The sequence below is a fragment of the Erpetoichthys calabaricus genome, chromosome 4 (genome assembly GCF_900747795.2).
Source record: "Erpetoichthys calabaricus chromosome 4, fErpCal1.3, whole genome shotgun sequence".
Classification (NCBI taxonomy): Eukaryota; Metazoa; Chordata; class Cladistia; order Polypteriformes; family Polypteridae; genus Erpetoichthys; species Erpetoichthys calabaricus.
Genome location: NC_041397.2, coordinates 30,943,015 through 30,960,888, shown reverse-complemented (window position 1 = coordinate 30,960,888; position 17,874 = coordinate 30,943,015). Strand labels below are relative to the sequence as shown.

At 38.0% G+C, this 17,874-nt stretch overlaps 1 protein-coding gene across 26 annotated transcripts in view; it reads left to right on the top strand.

Moving 5' to 3' along the window:
* nbeaa (neurobeachin a) overlaps window positions 1-17,874 on the top strand; it is a 925,612-nt gene that overhangs the window by 463,796 nt on the left and 443,942 nt on the right. For 11 of the 26 annotated variants that reach the window (XM_051927338.1, XM_051927337.1, XM_051927335.1 and 8 more), the window contains 4 exons: window positions 4,493-4,647; window positions 13,995-14,121; window positions 14,409-14,519; window positions 15,056-15,189. In XM_051927338.1, coding sequence (XP_051783298.1) covers window positions 4,493-4,647; window positions 13,995-14,121; window positions 14,409-14,519; window positions 15,056-15,189 — 527 coding nt within the window. The remainder of the gene's footprint in view (window positions 1-4,492; window positions 4,648-13,994; window positions 14,122-14,408; window positions 14,520-15,055; window positions 15,190-17,874) is intronic. The other 15 variants (XM_051927348.1, XM_051927358.1, XM_051927349.1 and 12 more) reach the window with 3 other exon arrangements.

Here is a 17,874-nt window from a genome sequence, read left to right as displayed (position 1 = left end):
CTCGGTACAAACTTTTGCCTCGGTTCACGACCACACACTTGGTATACGAACAAGCCAGTTTCCCTTTCGGTTTGTGCGCGCCAATTATTTCCACACGTATTGCATTGTTCTCAGTCAGATGTGCCTGCTTTACCTGTGAACTCTTTGTGCTCTACAGTATTTTGTGTGCTTTTGCAGTTAACCATGGCTTCTAAGCACTGTAACCTTTTCTCCACCCAGTTCCTCCTCGCTTCATGCCAGAACTCGACTCATGCAATGTTAGTTTTCTTGGTGGTTTATGGTTAGTTTTTGTATTACGGATTTTTTAAATGTTCATTTTTTGGTTCGTAGCGTGAATTGTTGCAATGTTACTTTTCTTGGTTGTTTATTAAGTTACAGATTTTTCAAATGTTCATTTTTTTTCCCTTTCGATCGGGTTGTAAGGCTATAGCATGAACTGCTGCAATGTTACTTTCTTGGTTGCTTGTGGTTGGTTTTTAAATAAAGTTCGGATTTGTTCAAATGTTCCTTTTTTTCCCCTGTGCTTAAAACTCATTAAAAAAAAGTGTTTACAGCGATCGAGTTGTAAGGCCATAGCGCGAACTCTTGCAATGTTAGTTTTCTCTGTTGTTCAAGGTTTTCTCAGTGTTATTCAGTGTTTTTACATTTAGTTTACTATTACGATGTGCATTCTATGGTGTAGTTAACTATATTTGTGCTTAAAAATCTTTAAAAAAAAAAAAAAAGTATTTACATACAGTTCGTACATCTGGAACGGTTTAATTGTATTTACATACAATCCTATGGGGGAAATTGCTTCGGTTCATGACCAAATCGGTTTACGACCAGAGTTTTAGAATGAATTATGGTCATGAACCGAGGTTCCACTGTATGTGTTTTGATTAAAAGGAATTCAGTTTTCTGTGAATTGCGTTTTGCAATGACCATCAACTAATCCGAGTCATCCAGTAGAATAACTAGTACTTGATATACAGCAGAAATGTTTTACTCATGTGCAATTGTATACTCCAGTGTTTCTCAACTTTTAAGTATTTGCGACACAAGTTTTCATAACAGTTTTAATCGTGCCCCCCTAACGTTTTTTTGAAAGGAGCCCACTAATTCCAATTTGTTCTTTTTTAATTAATGATATATCATAGATGCATATTTTATTATACCTACTTAACTTTTATCGACATTAATCTAACTCTATCTTTATTTTTCTACTATCAGAATGTAGTTTAAGTTAATTTGTTTTGGTTTGAATAGATGTATTTTTCATGTTTTCGATTCTTGTTTTCTTTTTTTCACATCTTTGCACCCCCTTTTTATTACTTCATGCCCCCCTAAGGGGGCCTGCCCCACAGTTTGAGAAACACTGGTATATACCATGTTTAAGAGTAAGACGCCCAAGTCAACTAATAATTCAAATAAATGCAAAAAAGTACTTCTGACAGATCTGATTAATTGATGGCACTATAATTGAGGCCCATTGCCTTAGAAAACCAACCTGGTGAAGCTGGATAACACAACTAGTTAATTATATCTCTCTATTATATAAAAAAAAAACCTGGGATGAGACAAGACTTTTTAGCCTGGGACGAAATGAGACTTTTTAGTAACTTTCAAGTCCCATGAGACGAGACTTTGCGCAAAGATTTAACCACGCCGGGACCGGAAATAAAAGACAAAGAGTAGATGACAAAGTAGAACATCGTAAAGAGGTTCCAAAACTTTGGCGCGATACACATGCAGAGCAGGTTAGAGGTAATGAAAGTACTAAAATTCGAAAGTCTCAAAAAAAAGATAGTAAAGATCACATTACCGCTAACAAACAGAAATTATTACTCAGTAAAATAACGGAACAGCGTAAACTGATCGAATATATTGTTCGGATTTAAACTTTAAGTCGGAGACTTGTAGATCGCCTAATTCGTGCTGCCATCAGGGAAAAGTAGTGTTTCTTCCCAATGAAGAGGCGTATCTGTGAGAATTAAGATTTGTTGTTTGGTGAAAGTGAAATCCACATACGCGAGCGGCAGAGACGCAAAGTGACTAGCGCATAGAGCAGGCCGGGGGGTTGGCAAGCGAACCGAGCAGAGGGCGAAGTTCTGTAGTTTTATAAATAATTTGTATCCTAGTGTTAATACTGCTAGAAAAGAAAAAGCCTAGCACTCCTCAACCCAGTAATGGAGAAAATTGGTCCAATAAATGGAGAGATGGATGGATAACATAGAAATATTATCAGGAAGAAATATTAGGTAGTTTAGGCAAGACTGTGATATAAAATACATCTGTTGACCTTTTTAGATAGAGTATTTTGTATTGATAATATAATTCTTGAAAAGTTGATAGTTTGTACGTGTATTTGTTTTTTTTGTTGTCTGCTTTTGGGACCATTAAAATAAATGAAGAGAAAACAGACAAGCATGTATTTCTGTATAGAAGAAACACATTAACTCTAAATGTTCAGTCCTTATGGAGCTATAGACCTCATGGTAATGTCTTATTTATGGTTGGCTCTAACTGAAAATGAAGACATGCAATACTTGTTCTCTTTACTCTTCTTTGGTTCCCTGTGTCCACACAATATAAGTTTTAGCTTTTTCCTGTGAGGCAATGCGTGGGTTTGATTTATAGATGAATGGCATTCACATTTAATTTTTAACCAGTCAGAAAGCACTATGACTGTGTCATCCTTGGGCAGTTATGGAGGTAGTTGCACAATTGTTGCCTACCACACCGTTTCACAGCAAAATGTTTAATAGAAGTTCTTGTACCTCTAAAAGGTGATTTGTCTAATTATGTCTCTGGGAATGAGCTGCTGTGTATTTCTGAAAACTAGTGTAAATTTAATACACTAGACACATCTCACGTTGCCAAAAAGCGTTGAAGCGGGAATAAAGAGCCATTGAAGAAAGGCATCTTAACAGAAGACGATATCTTCATGGGAAAGTTCTGCCTTGTAATTTCTATGCAGCCTACTCATAATTGAGTATTAAGATTTAAATTTGATTCATAGTAAATTTAAATATTTTGTGTTATTGATTAAGTTAAACTCTATGCTTAAATATTCTTCTTTTTTGTATTCTATTTATTTATTTTAGATTTATTTTAGATTACACAAACATTGGAATGGAGAATTTTTAAGTTTATAATATAAACCTATGCATGTTCTCCCCGTGTCTGCGTGGGTTTCCTCCGGGCGCTCCGGTTTCCTCCCACAGTCCAAAGACATGCAGGTTAGGTGGATTGGCGATTCTAAATTGGCCCTAGTGTGTGCTTGGTGTGTGGGTGTTTTTGTGTGTGTCCTGCGGTGGGTTGGCACCCTGCCCAGGATTGGTTCCCTGCCTTGTGCCCTGTGTTGGCTGGGATTGGCTCCAGCAGACCCCCGTGACCCTGTGTTCTGATTCAGTGGGTTGGAAAATGGATGGATGGATATAAACCTATATATTATTCGTGAAAGTTTATGCATTGATATTTACATGATTTTTTCATATTGAATGGCATAGTGGGGCAGAGGTTTGAATATCCAGACACTGTTGGAAATTTTATAAATATATTCATTGAATAAACGTGGAAGATAAGCATTGAGAAATAGTGATGCTTTTGTAGGCAGTAGTTCCTTGCAAACAATCAATACATTGTTAGTTGCTCAACCACTGGACAGCAGAATGGGACACTGGTTAGCACTGCTGCCTTTCATCTTCAGAATCCTCTACTAAAGTTCTGCCATGAATCCTGTCTCTGTGGGTTATGCAATGTTTTCCTGTGTGTGTATGAATTTTCTTCAGGTATTCATTCACTTAACAAGGACTAAATTGCTGCCAGTTAGCTGGTTTGCATCTTCTGTGTGTTTTTTCACACATAACCTAAAGATATACAGGTGTGATTTATTGATGAATCTAGACGGGGTCCGTATAGGTGTATGCATGTAAGTGAGCTCTACAAAGGCCTGGAGCGCTTTCCACCACTGGTTCCTGCCTTTTGTTCAGTGCTGTAGGGATAGGCTGTGTCCCACCATGACTGAATTTGATTAAGTGGGTTTAAAATGTTACGTTTGAATTTCTGCAACTGTTGTTATAATAACTTTTTAAAAACATATTCGCTGTATTCTTAAAACATAGTTTAAATCTCAGTGTTTCCAAAGAAAAGTAAAAATCTCAGTATGCAATACCATAGTGAGAATTGCTTGGAGACATACCAGGCAAATAGCATTCAGAAATGCAATGAGCTGTATTATGCTGAAGAATTCTTCCTCACAAATGCTTCTGCTTATATTTCTTAGTCACAAGCAGCTTCAGCTTCCTTAGCTGAACAGCAGTGTGAAAAGCATCTTGGTCCAAATCTGTCACATTGAATTTTGTTCCAGTATCTTTTGTGAATCACATATCTGATGTAATGCTTATAAAAATCTGGCAAGAGTTTTTTTTTTTTTTTTTTGTCTTTTATTTTTTTATATTTATTTTCTGTTTTTCTCTAACTCATTGTCCAATTATGTTTCCTCCTACAGAAGTGTGGTTGTGCCTGTAAAGAAGCCCCCACCAGGTAGTTTGGCAGTAAACACAGTGGGTGCTGCTAGTGCAGCAGGAGGACTTTCTGCTGGAAGCACACCGAATATATTTGCTGCAGCATCGGCAACTCCAAAAAGCATGATCAATACAACAGGTGAGACTCTTTGCCAGTGTGTTAATCTATGAAGACCACCAAGTACAAATACATTAAGTATTTAATTTCTTTTTTACCTTAAAATATCCATGTTGAAGCATTCACAGTACTTTGTTTGTGGTGTGTTCCCTAAGTATGTCCACTAGGTGTCTCTGTTTATGTACTTCTGAATCATTTTTTCTGTTTAGCAGCTCATTGCACATCAGATCATGAGAGTATTGGGAACTTTGATATGTTTAAAGGATAAATGGCATTATTTGCTGAATATAGGTAACAACTGGAACCTACAAATCATGTAAATGTTTGTTATTCATAAACAATATATACATTCCTAAAGATTTTACTGTATTTTGAAAAAACAGGCTAAATTTTGCACTTAAAAGTTTTTTTATTTCATTAAGAGCATTCTAGGTCTCATTATGGTATGTTTTAGTAACATAATATTTTGGAAGTTTTGAAGAAGGATTTAAGTAACCAGACTTAAGGATTTTTGGTCTTTCCAAATTCATTGAGTATTTTGGTTCTTGACTTCATTTATAAGCACAGATTCGCTATTTCCTAAATGAACAGAGTGTGCTCTTCTTGTCTACATTATTTATGTTTATTTTTCTTAATTTATGCATTTATTTATGCTGGCTTTGTAACTTTTTTCTACATTAGTGTAGTGTATATAAACTGTATGCTTTATAAAATCACCTTCTCTCATTCCTGTGGAGCTGTGGGCCTTAAAAGTTCTACTACTACATAATGTGCCACCACCTTCAGCAGCCATTGAACCAAAGCATGTGTTAGTATTGTCTGCTTTAGAACTGAAATGGTGAATAAAGGCTCTACTAATATGTCATTCTTCAGTGAATGGCCACTTATTAGGTTCAGTTTTCTAAGAGTGAGTAAAGCTGTTTGTAGGATGGATATAGTCAGCGCCATTTCCAACTCCGTCCTCTCACCTTCACACCACCATACACAGACACACACACACACACACAGTATGCTACTAACAGAGGTTAATAGCTTAATTAATTTAACATAAATAAATGAAAATAGAATAAAATAATAATAATACCACAATAGAACTCTTTTGCATGTAAATCATGTAAGTACCAAAACATACAAACTTATATAGAACAATAAAATAACAAAACAGAACGACTTTGGATGTACATAACTTATTTAACATACTCTACAAACTTTATATAGAAAAAGGAAGTACAACAAATAAATAATATTAGAAACACATCACTGGCAAATGGAGGGACTTAATATTGCAAATAAAAGTCTTTTTAATATTGTACATGCCTTAACTTTCTTGCAGCAGAATCATTTATAACATCATTATATGATATATTCCTAGACACGTGTCTGTTAATGCTCATCATTGCAAGGCCATTGAGTCGGTCTTTTGACATTGGAGACCTCAAGGAATTTTTTATGAGCTTCAGTTTTGAGAAGCTTCTCTCTGCAGAAGCTACAGTTATGGGATTGATGGCTGCAATTCTGAGGGCTATCCACATATTTGGATGCGTTTTATTTAAATTAGTTTCTTATAAGAATGTTAATAGTTCCAGTGTAGTCATGTTAGCTTTTTGGAAAGTCCAGGAAAACATATTTTTTGTGCCAGTGTTTTCCCCTCAAGGTTTGACTGGTCATTGTAGCTTAGGGAATGACTTAGTGTTGTCAGTCATTTTCCAATCTGCTATATCCTAACACAGGGTCACGGGGGTCTGCTGGAGCCACTCCCAGCCAACACATGGCGCAAGGCAGGAACAAATCCTGGGCAGGGTGCCAGCCCACTGCAGGGCACACACACTGGATAATTTTAGGATCGCCAATGCACCTAACCAGCATGTCTTTGAAACCCACACAGACACAGGGAGAACATGCAAACTCCATGCAGGGAGGACCTGGGAAGTAAACCCAGGTCTCCTAACTGCAAGGCAGCAGCGCTACCACTGTGCTACCGTGCTGCCCTACTTACTGTACATTGTTGTTCATTTATCTCTGCATTGCAGAGTTTTTTAAAGTTGGTAAGGACTCCAGATTTGCTGTGAACTTCATTAAATGTTTGAGATGTCACCTGTAATGATGTAATGGAAGCATCCACAACTGTGTTGAAAAAAAAGATTCCCATTTGTTTAAGTCCATCACTAATTTGTTTGTTGGGAGCCTCATATGAGAATTACTGCGTTGTTTTTCACAGCCTCTTTTGCTTCAGCACAGGTTCCAAGTTCTCTCTTGCAGAGGTTTGTGCAGAAGCAAAGCCATTAATTCTATAATTAAATGAGAAGGCTTCAATTTTTTTCAGGATGTCTACAGCAACATTCAGCTGCATGGACTCTGTCTGCATCAATTTGCTTGCATGTTGAATTTTTGAAAGAATGTCCTACCACACAACATTTATAACCAATACATCACCAGGGCCTTTTTTGGGGAGGCAGGGGAAGGACAGCTGGCACTGTGCTTGTATAGTGAGTGCTAAATGTTCCCTTGCGTAATGTCCCCCTGGATTATATTTATTGTTTAAAAACCCCTGGTGGTGTAGTGGCCACTGTGTCCTTGCTGCAGTGCCAGTGCTCCTGCCCCCAAAACGTCCTCTCCTCAGGCTCACTCACTCACCCTTAGTACCTCTCAACCGGAGCAACAAGACAAGCGGGCAGTGGTGATGACAGGAGGAAGCTGCCTGGACTCAGTCACTCACTGGAGTCTGGACTGCATCCGGGTTAGCTGTCACTCACCCTGCGGTGCCACACTTGAAAAGGGAGCGGAAGAGAGTGGGACCCAGCTGTGTGTCCATCTGGCAGGCTGCGATTCACGTGGGAAGATCAGGGGGTGAGTCCTGGTCCTGGCAGTGGGTATCTGCCGAAGTTGAGGTGGCTCTGCCTCACTGTCACACCCATGGCGCACAGGTAGCAAGGAGGCCGCATGTCCTACGAGATGCCTGGCACACTGTCTGCACTAGTGTATGCAACCGAACACAAACTGAGCTGTGCATAGTGCAGACGCTGCTGAGGTGCACAACATAAATATTTCTTTGTGCTCCGGTCTTGTCTGGACAAATTTTTCTAAACAAAGTAAAGATAAGAATCTCTACAGTGGGCTACAGTAATTTGCCGATGATCAATATTAGGTGACCGTGATCTTCAAGCCCTCAGAGAGCACTAAAAAAAAAAATCATGATTCTTTAGTGCATACCTGCATGGGCTCAGGAACACTTCGGAAAAGCATTCTCTGTGAACACAGTTGATTGCTGCACCCACAAATTAAAGTTAATACTCTACTATGCAAAGAAGAAACTGTACATAAACATAATTCAGAAACACCACTGCCTTCTCTGGACCCAAGCTCATATAAGATAGACTGAGGGGAAGTGGAAAACTGTCTGACAAATCAAAATTTCAAATTGTTTCTGGAAAACATGGACACTGCATCCTCTGGGCTAAATAGGAGAGGGATAATCTGGATTGTTATCATTGCACAGTTCCAAAGCCAACATTCCCGATGGTACAGGAGTGCATTAGTGCACATGGCATAAATCTCAGAAGGCACCATTAATGCCAAACAGTATATACAGGTTTTAGGGCAACATATGCTATCATCAATACAGTGTCTTTTTCAGCATGACAGTCCCAAACCAAATTCTTCACATATTACAAGAGCATGGTGTGGTACAGCGGGTCCACAGCTCTCTCAGCAAAGGCCAGTTTTTAAATGAATAATCACCGCGCTCGCGGTGTAGCGAGGGGGCATGGTAGTGTGGCTGCAGCGGTGGTGCGGTCGTTTGTCACCTAAGTGCACAGGTGAGAGACGGTCCACAGCGTAATTGTTCCCGGGAGCTGTTGATTGCCACAGCTGCCACGTCCATTATATAGAGAAGCCCGAGACAATTAGAGAACAAGAGAAAGAAAAGGAAAGAGAATGAACGGAGGTTGTAGGAGTAGGCCGGAAGCTGCAGCAGGAGGAGAAAGTCGGTGCAGGAGAGCGAGTGAGTGCAGGCTTGCGTTGCAGCTGTGCAGGAAGCCTGGGTGTTGGGCCGACACCCGGGAGTAGTAGTAGAGGTCGCTCCCGCTGAGTGATCATGTAGCGAGAGTGACCAGTGATGAACGGCGGATGACTCTCCGCGTAAGGCCGCGGAAGTCAGGACTTTGGACGTGGTATCCCCAGAGTGAGTGCCCTGGTCATTGGGGAATCCCAAGTCGCTGTTCGGTGGTGCCTACCGGAGCCAGTGGTCAGTGAGGCAGTCTGAACGGCTGTAGTAGGGAGATTGAAGGACAGCTGCAAGTAAGGCGACTCCCCTGTTGAGAAGCCCAGACTGGGAAAGTAGGGGAGCCGCCAGAGAAAGAAGGATGCACCGGATTTTTAAAAGGACAGTTTCCTGCATTGTGTTTTAACCTCTGTTTTCAAAGGATTGTGTTTTTTTTCCATTTATTGGTTTTTAACCTCCACATTTCTTTTATGGATTTATTTATTGAACTTTGGACACTGCACTTTATTTGAACACTTTTGTTTTGATTGTTAGATTTTAAATAAAAGCACTTTGCACTTTTATATACCATCCCCTTGCTCCATTGTTATTGCCTCACTGTCTAGCTCATCGGTAACATTACCGACGGTGTTGGGTGCAAGGGCTCCCAAACAGCAGATGGGAGCATGGAGCCGAACCTGCATCATCACACATGGCTTCTTAGTAAAAGAGTCTGCATGTTAAAGTTCCCTGCCTGCAGTCCAGTCCTGCCACCCATTGAAAACATTTGGCGCATTATAACACAAAAAAGTACAACAAAGGAGACCCCACACTCTTATGGAGCTGAAATCCTATATTAGGCAAGAATGGGACAACATTTCACTTTCAAAAACTACAGCAATTGTTTTCTTCAGTTCTCAAATGTTTGCAGAGTGTTGTTAAAAGAAAAGGTGATGCAACACAGTGGTAAACATGTCCTGTCCCAACTTTTTTAAAAGGTGTTGCTGGCATCAACTTCAAACTGAGCATATATTTTTCAAAAAACAATACAATTTCACAGGTTCGACATTTTATACGATGTCTTTGTATTATTTTCATTTATATATAGGGTTTACATGATTTGCAGGTCATCATTCTGAGACTTTCCAAGCTTTGTGACTTGTAAACCATTTACAGATAGACATACTTCTGTTACCGATGTCTAGATATTTTTGTCATTGATGCTGCTGTTTTCATGTTTCTGTGTGTCTTATAATTCCTTACCACACCACAAACAATTATTTAATCAGTATATTTTATATGTATAATATAAATTTATGGTGCTCAGTTCTTTATCAGTATTTTTTTCTGCATTTTTCCACCAATTGGGCAAATGCAACCAATTTATAAAACATCTCATAACATTCTTAAACTTGCACAAATCAGTTGAGGATTCTGGGGAACCAGAGCAGAAATGCATACATGGCTGGAACCAACCCTGGATTAAGTGCCCTTTGGCAGGCATACTCACACTCACATGGCCCAGTTGAGAAATACCAGTTAACTTAACCAAAATGTAGATGTCAGAAGAAACACATTGTGGAAACCGCAAACTTAACACAGACAGTAATGAAGCACAGGATTCAAAACAGTCATTTTCAACCCATGAGGAGGGAGCACTAACTACTACTCTGCCGTGCTGTTCTGGTGAAACATTTCACCTCCATTAGTGCACAAATAATTAGTCCCAAAAAAACTAGCATCTTAAACATTCAGTTCCTGTATTTTTTTTTATTTTTTTCTGTTTAATGTTGGTGGTAGGTGTGTGTTTAGCATATCCAGAAAAATTGAGCACAATGAATAGACCACTAAATGAAAGAGTTAGATTTAACCATCAAAATATATTTTGTAATCTGGCTTTTCTGACTGACTTTTCTATAATATTTGCAAAGCAAAGCACCTTGAGCTAGAATGTGCAAGACAGGACTGTTTTTATTTAACTCCTGTTATGAACCACGGTCACCTGGCCTTATCACAACAGTCACTATACCTTTATGCTATGAGCGAGTGTGTTCTTTGGTGTGCCTTTTAATAGGCTGGGATCCTGCCTAGGACTAGTCTCTGCCATGTGCTTCATTGTTCCAGGATAGGCAATGACTCCCTGTGTTTCTAAACTTGATCACCGAATTAGAAAAAGTGACAAAAAATGATTTTTAATTCCTGAAAATACACCGTGTTATGAAGGGGTTCATCTGCAGAAGAATTTAGAGAACATTTTAACCTTACTCACCAAAGGAGCATAGACTAGTTCTTTTGAGAAATTTAAGACACATAAGTGGAAGTGAACAGTAATTCTATACACTTAGTCCATCTAAAATAGTCATGAGGTTGCTGGAAAGAGGTGTTTCAGCTCACGATACCTTTGCAAAAGGACTAAGGTCCAAGTCTTTAGAGATCTGGTACTTTCTGTTGTGCTATATGGTTGCGAGACATGGACGCCATCCAGTGACCTGAGACAAAGACTGGACTTCTTCGGTACTGCTGGTTTGACTTTGTGTCAAACAAGCAGTTGCTCTCAGAGTCCCGAATGTGGCACATTACCTGCATTGTGAGAGAGCGTCAGTTACGGCACTACGGCCACGTGTGCGATTCTGAGTGTGATCCAGCTCGCAGAATCCTCATTGTTGAGGACCCGAGCAGCTGGACCAGGCCAAGGGGACACCCAGTGCATAACACATGGCTGCAGCAGATAGATGGTCATTTCTGAAGAGTAGAACTGGACCATGTGCCTGCTTGGGGCGTTGCCACCGAGCTGTTCCATCGTGTGGTAGGTATGGCATACATGCTGTACCAGAGCAAGCTCCACAAGCTGACCTGACCTGAAATTAAAATTCATTCTAATAATGGCCTGCATACGGCCAGTCAGGCTTGTTAGAGAGGGATACGGTCTGATTGTCAGTAAAAGCTTCTTGCAGAAATGCAACATTTACAATGCTTCATAAAGTAGTACGTTCTGTGCAATTGCAACAAAAGCACATTGGCCCTGCAAGTTATTTTTGAAACCACCTTTCTATCCTTAAAAGAATGACCATTGAAGAATTTTTGTATATCATTTGGATGCATTAAAATAAATTTAAACTCAGATTTATGTGTATTGATCAGAATTTCCTAGTTAGCAGATAAGGAAAGGAAACTGAAATTTCCTAAACCTAATCATTTATCTGTACTCTTTTTTTAATTATCATTGGGAGCAAGTGTCTCTCTCAATAGATGGAAGACATTAAACAGACGAGTGTTGTTATCTTAAATACTCCGGGACACATTTTCTTGCCTGCAAGTGAAGAATATAGATTACTCAATTAAAGAAGCTGGGCAGTGGTTGCTTTCTGTATAGTCTTTCTGTAGATGAGTCTGTCTTACAATGCATGAATGATTAGTGACCAATGGGTCTTGTCAACAACACTCAAGAAATGTAACCCAGACTCGTGTTTCTGTTGCTGTGTGCCAGTATGCTTTATACTAAATAACACGAGGAGGTCTTACAATTTCAGGTCAGGTTTTGCCTATTACATCAGGATCTTAAGTTAAGCATACATGTGCAAAAGTTAAAGCTTGTGTAATGCAGAATTGGCTTCTGCTCCACAACTGTGTGAAGCCACACTGATGTATTCATAACAACCAAGCAGAAGAATATGTACTGAAATTATAATATTTGTTTTAAAAGATTCACCTGAAGTTCAACATAATACTATTGAAAAGTGCTTTAAACACTAGCTTTTTTGCTTGCGAGTGCTCGTTGTTGCCATTGGCAGAAAACCAACAGTATTCACCCATCATGTTGAGTTTGAAGTGAGCTTTATATTTTGTTTCTATAAAAAATATCTTGATGAACTCCCCTACACCACCTAAAATTTGGTGGAAAAAATTTCAGATGCAAATGTAAGAAATGCATTTTTAGTGACAACTGGCAACCAACTTTCCGGTATACTGTCAGAATGTTGTTTATGAGTTTGACATAGTTTTCAATCTGCTGGTTTTTAAGATATTTTTATACTACTAGCACAAAGGCATCCCAAGCGGCACATTGATGTGGGTTGAGTTTTGCTGTAATTGTGGTAAAATGCATCAGGTGGTTGTTTTGGGGTCCAGTAAGAATGCATGCCTTTTGCCATTCAACCACTGCCTCAGCCCAAAATAATGCACTATCCAGCAGCCATGAGGTGTCCAACATTTTATTGTGACCTCTTATTTGACATCCACAATGATACTTGTAAGCTATTGTCACTCTCTTTGTCAGTTTCTTGCACTGATCAAGCAGAGAATATTTACCACAAATGTAACAAAAATTGTCAGAATGGTTGATGCAGCTACAACTATTAATTTTAAGTTTAAAAGATTACATCTTGCCTGAAGAAGGGGCCTGAGTTGCCTCGAAAGCTTGCATATTGTAATCTTTTTAGTTAGCCAATAAAAGGGGTAATTTTGCTTGGCTTTTCTCTAAGTGTAAATTACAAACACTCACCACGAAAGACTTAGCAAGTTTTAGGACTGTCCTGAGTCCCTCTCGCCTCATGTAGTTACTGTTGACATGTCCAGTCTCTGCTACAAGCAGACTTTCAGGAATATATTAATGTTAGTGGCAAGCGGGTCTATATATATTTGTAGTTTGATTGTGATGCCATGCAACAGGATGTACAGCAAACTATGCAGCAATAGCCAAATGAGTCAAAACATAATTATTATGCAACTTCAGATCTGGATGTGCTACACAATCTATTCCACTCTTCACAGCTTTATGTGTGAAAAAATACCTTTTACCATATGTACAACATTAGCCCTAAACTATCATCCATCTCTACCCCTGTATTCTTGTTAAAGAAAATAGTTCACGGTGGAAGATGCACGCACCCTTACTTACTCACTTCATTATAAAATTAAAGACTTTCTTTCATTTCACTGCTTTATCTTCATTTGTTTAAATTCATATGATTTAACTAATTTGGCCTTCCTCTTAGGGTATGCATAACAGTCCTGGAATAAGTCCATCAGCAATTCTCTGGGATTTTTCTGTTATTGTTCTTGTAGTATTGCGGTAATTTTGTATAACACATAACTTATAAGTAGAGGTTAAGTAAGAATGAATTGAATTAAAATATCTACTCATAAGATTAGATGTGTTTGTCAAATAATAGCCAATGTATAAATCACAGAGTGTACAATAAAGTTATATCAAACAAAAATATACTGTAACTTGCCTGTTTTTGAACTGGCTTAACAAATGCTGGTATGCCTTTGATGTGTATAAATATATAAATATAAATAATATGGCAAGTCTCACTAGCTGTGTTCTCAAAAATGTGTACTTTATGGGCAGTACTTACAACATAGTTGTGATTAACTTGGACTGCAGGTGCAACAGATTCAGCATCTTCTTCCTCCTCATCATCATCAAGTTTTGTGAATGGTGCTACCAGCAAAAATCTTCCCGCTGTGCAGACTGTTGCGCCCATGCCAGAAGACACTGTTGAAAACATGAGGCAAGAGAATATTGTGGTTTTTTTTTTCAGTATTTATCTTATTATCCTAAGTACAAAATGACCTCATTTTTGTTTTGTTCCTGTCAGTAAATTCTGAAAGGAAAGGATTGGCATTAAAATTAAAAATTGCATATTAGTAATCATTTTGCTTTTTGACATAACCTTTTTGAGTTAGCTCAGTAGAGAATGCATGAAAAATAATCTGGCACGGCCATTATCCACCAAATTACAGTTTTGAAAGTACTTGATTTATTTGTGTGGTTATTGTGTACCAATTTGTATTTCAGTGATGTGGACCAGTGTCCACTCAGAGCTGGACTGAAATCACAAGAACTCAATTCAATTAGTCCTCTGGTTGGATTCATACCAGGTCCTGGAGGTGAAGGCCAATGTCTTAGGCAAGGAAGCTTCTAAATCACCACTTTGACGCTAATGCTTGTTTATTTAAATCAGAAAAAACCCTTTTTTTATCTGAAAGACTAATTCAGTTCTAAAGTTTGATTTCTATGGGTGCTTTATCTTATAGAAAAGGAAAAATTTGCACACATATAAATTTATATACAGTAACTGTAGTTTGAAACATATTCCAACCTTGTCTTGTCATGCTCCTCCTAACTCATTGCTGCTGGGAATTTTAATTTCCTTTTTTAAAGATTAAAAATAAAAATATTCAGGTTTTATGTAATATTCATAATTGTCAGTCTCTGCTACTGTTATTATTATTAGTGTTGTTGTTATTATTATTATTAATAGTAGTAGTAATAGTAGTAGTAATAATAGTAGTAGTAGTATTTAGGATTTATAGGTCTCCTCTGGAAAAATTTATATTGCATGTATAATGTATTATATATCTGAGCTGTTTTGATATACTGTATATCTTACTTTCTGTTTACCTTTTGTTTCTGTTCTTTTCTTTTCTTTTTCTATTGTACAGCATTACCACAAAACTTGAACGTGCTTTGGAAAAAGTAGCACCTCTTTTAAGAGAAATCTTTGTAGACTTTGCTCCCTTCCTTTCCCGCACACTGCTTGGCAGCCACGGCCAGGAGTTGCTGATAGAAGGTACAGGTGCTGTATAGTTTGCCTTTTTTACATTTCCAATCACTGTGGAGTCTGTCTTTGTGGCTGCTGATTAATTGTACACTCATGAAGGACATGAAGGTATGCACTTTTGTGTGTTTCCAAAACATTTAGATAACTCTATTCAGGGTTTTTTAGTATAATAAACAGAGAATGTTCAGTCTTGTTTACTGTGCAGTCATTAATACATTTTATTACATTTCTGAGTAAAGTGTAAAATGTACTTTGTAAACATTTCACTTTAAATTCTTTGTAGTTTTGTTGTTGTAGTACCTCTTAGTACAGAAAACCAAGTCCTTTTGTCAAAAGGGGTCAATATTTGATTTAAATGTTGCACATTAATTGTAAAAAATACCAGGTATAAACAGCACCGTTTTCTATCAAACTACCATTCTGTTTTGTTTGTGCCATATACAGCTTTTTTATTAATCTATCTATCCATGCATCCATCCTCATATTTTTTCTATGATTCTACCAGTTGTCTGATTCCTCAAATTAAAGATTTCAGTTCTTTAAATAATAGATTCTAGGACTTGCATTTGGATTCACTGCATTGCATTTTCCCACTTTGAGCTTTGGTGCTATTCTAAATCTCTACAGAAATGTTTCTTACGTTGTCAGGTGGACCTTTCCCAAAAATCTTGTAGAGAAATATAATGTGTTCTGTAATATACTCATCATTTTATTATTTTGGTAGATAACCACAAATTTTCAAGTCTTAACCATCAATCAGAGGCAAGGTGTAATCAAAAATATCTGGTGATTCATATTAAAGCTAATGTGGCATTATGTGATTTCTTGTATTTTGGTATGTAATACTTCCCAACTGCAGTTACTGATCACGTCTCCAGACGATTTCAATTTAAATGACAGAAAATTGCTCCTCACCATGTCACATTTACTGGTGCTGACCCTGCAGCATATTTGTGCTTACTTCTTTTTCTGGCAGCCAATAACATAATGCCTTACAGAACAGACACCTAATGAAGGGTTAACAAATATGGAGAGTTCAACCACAATCTCATCCCTGTTTTCTTTTTTTCCAGTTTGTCATGGTATATACAACATAAGACATCAGCCAGATTCCCTTCTGTTTCTGCAATCCAAAATAACCACATTCCTTATTCCTCATTGCTGTATTGTGTGCAGTGTATTTCTTGATGAGCATTGGTTCTCAGCTGTCATGCACACAGACCAACCCTTACAGCTAAAGAGAAAGTCAAACCTGTTTGATTGTGCAGGAGAAGGTCGAGGACTAATTCGACAGGGCAGGTCATACAAATAGAGTTCTATCTATCTATCTATCTATCTATCTATCTATCTATCTATCTATCTATCTATCTATCTATCTATCTATCTATCTATCTATCTATCTATCTATCTATCTATCTATCTATCTATCTATCTAGATTCACTCACTACTGACTGCTTCTGACTTGCTAAGATTATATAAATGAAGACAATGACTGAAAATTGCTGCAAAAGTTGTGTAATGTGACATAGCCTTAAGGAAACAACACTTTTAAAATTTAGTTTAAGTACTGATGTTGCAATATGCTTGAGCCGTTCTATATTGTTTCAAAACAATGTCCTCTAGTTTAAAAGACGAATGTAATGATTCAAGAAATTCACTACACTTTGTTCCAAAGAAAAAACCGCTTCCTTGCTGTCTCCTGTACTTTTGATGAAAGCCTTTTCTGCAATTGCATCTAAAGTTAACATCGATCAAATATTCAATATAGATAGGGGGTTCCACTTAGGCCCCAAACCCTGGTACAAACATCACAAAGACAATCACAAGTACAACACAAAGGATGTTATTTTGCCAATACCTCACAAAGGTCTCTTGTCAGTTTGCACAAATACAGTTCTGAATAAATGATTCTACATTCCTTTTCTTCTCTTCTCTCTCCATTCACCTCTCTTCCTTCCTCCTGACTCTGACTAAGTTAGAGGAGGCTGGATGACTTTCTTTTGTGTCGTACCTGGAGTACTTCCGGTGAATGATGCATAGCTTGATGGATGCACTTCAGGGTCAAGAAGTCCTGAGAAATATGCATTGTAAACCCCCACAGCACCCCCTGGTGGTACCCATGGGACCCAGCGGGACTGACTCATGGCACTACAACTCCCATCATGCCCTGCAGGGTTCCACATGGTTACTGAGGTCCTGTGATGCTGCTGTCTAGTTGAATGAGAGATAAAAATATTAAAAATTAGGACCTTCCCCCAATGTTCGTTTACCTTGTCCTCCTGGTCCCATACTTTTCCCAAACATGATGTCAGATTATCCTGCCTGACATTTACAATACACAGATGGGATATTTTTAAATTATACTCATCCTAACCACTAAGATATAAAAAAATTTAGAATGGTAGTAAAAAAGTGTAGTAGATGATCATCACACTTGTAAATTACACATTTGATCAGTGTGTCTGCTTCCCGAAACACATCATGCCAAGAAGCAATTTAAATGAATGGGACCATATTGAAAAAAATTGAAATGATTAAATCTAAAGTAGCATTGACTGTTATTTTATATCAATGTATGTCTGTGACAATAAATAGTCACAGTTCACTTGTACCGATGCACAAGGAAACAGTCTAGAAGACACAATTCAAATTCCTAGTTTACATATATTATTAAGAGACAGTAGGACTGCCATTGTTGG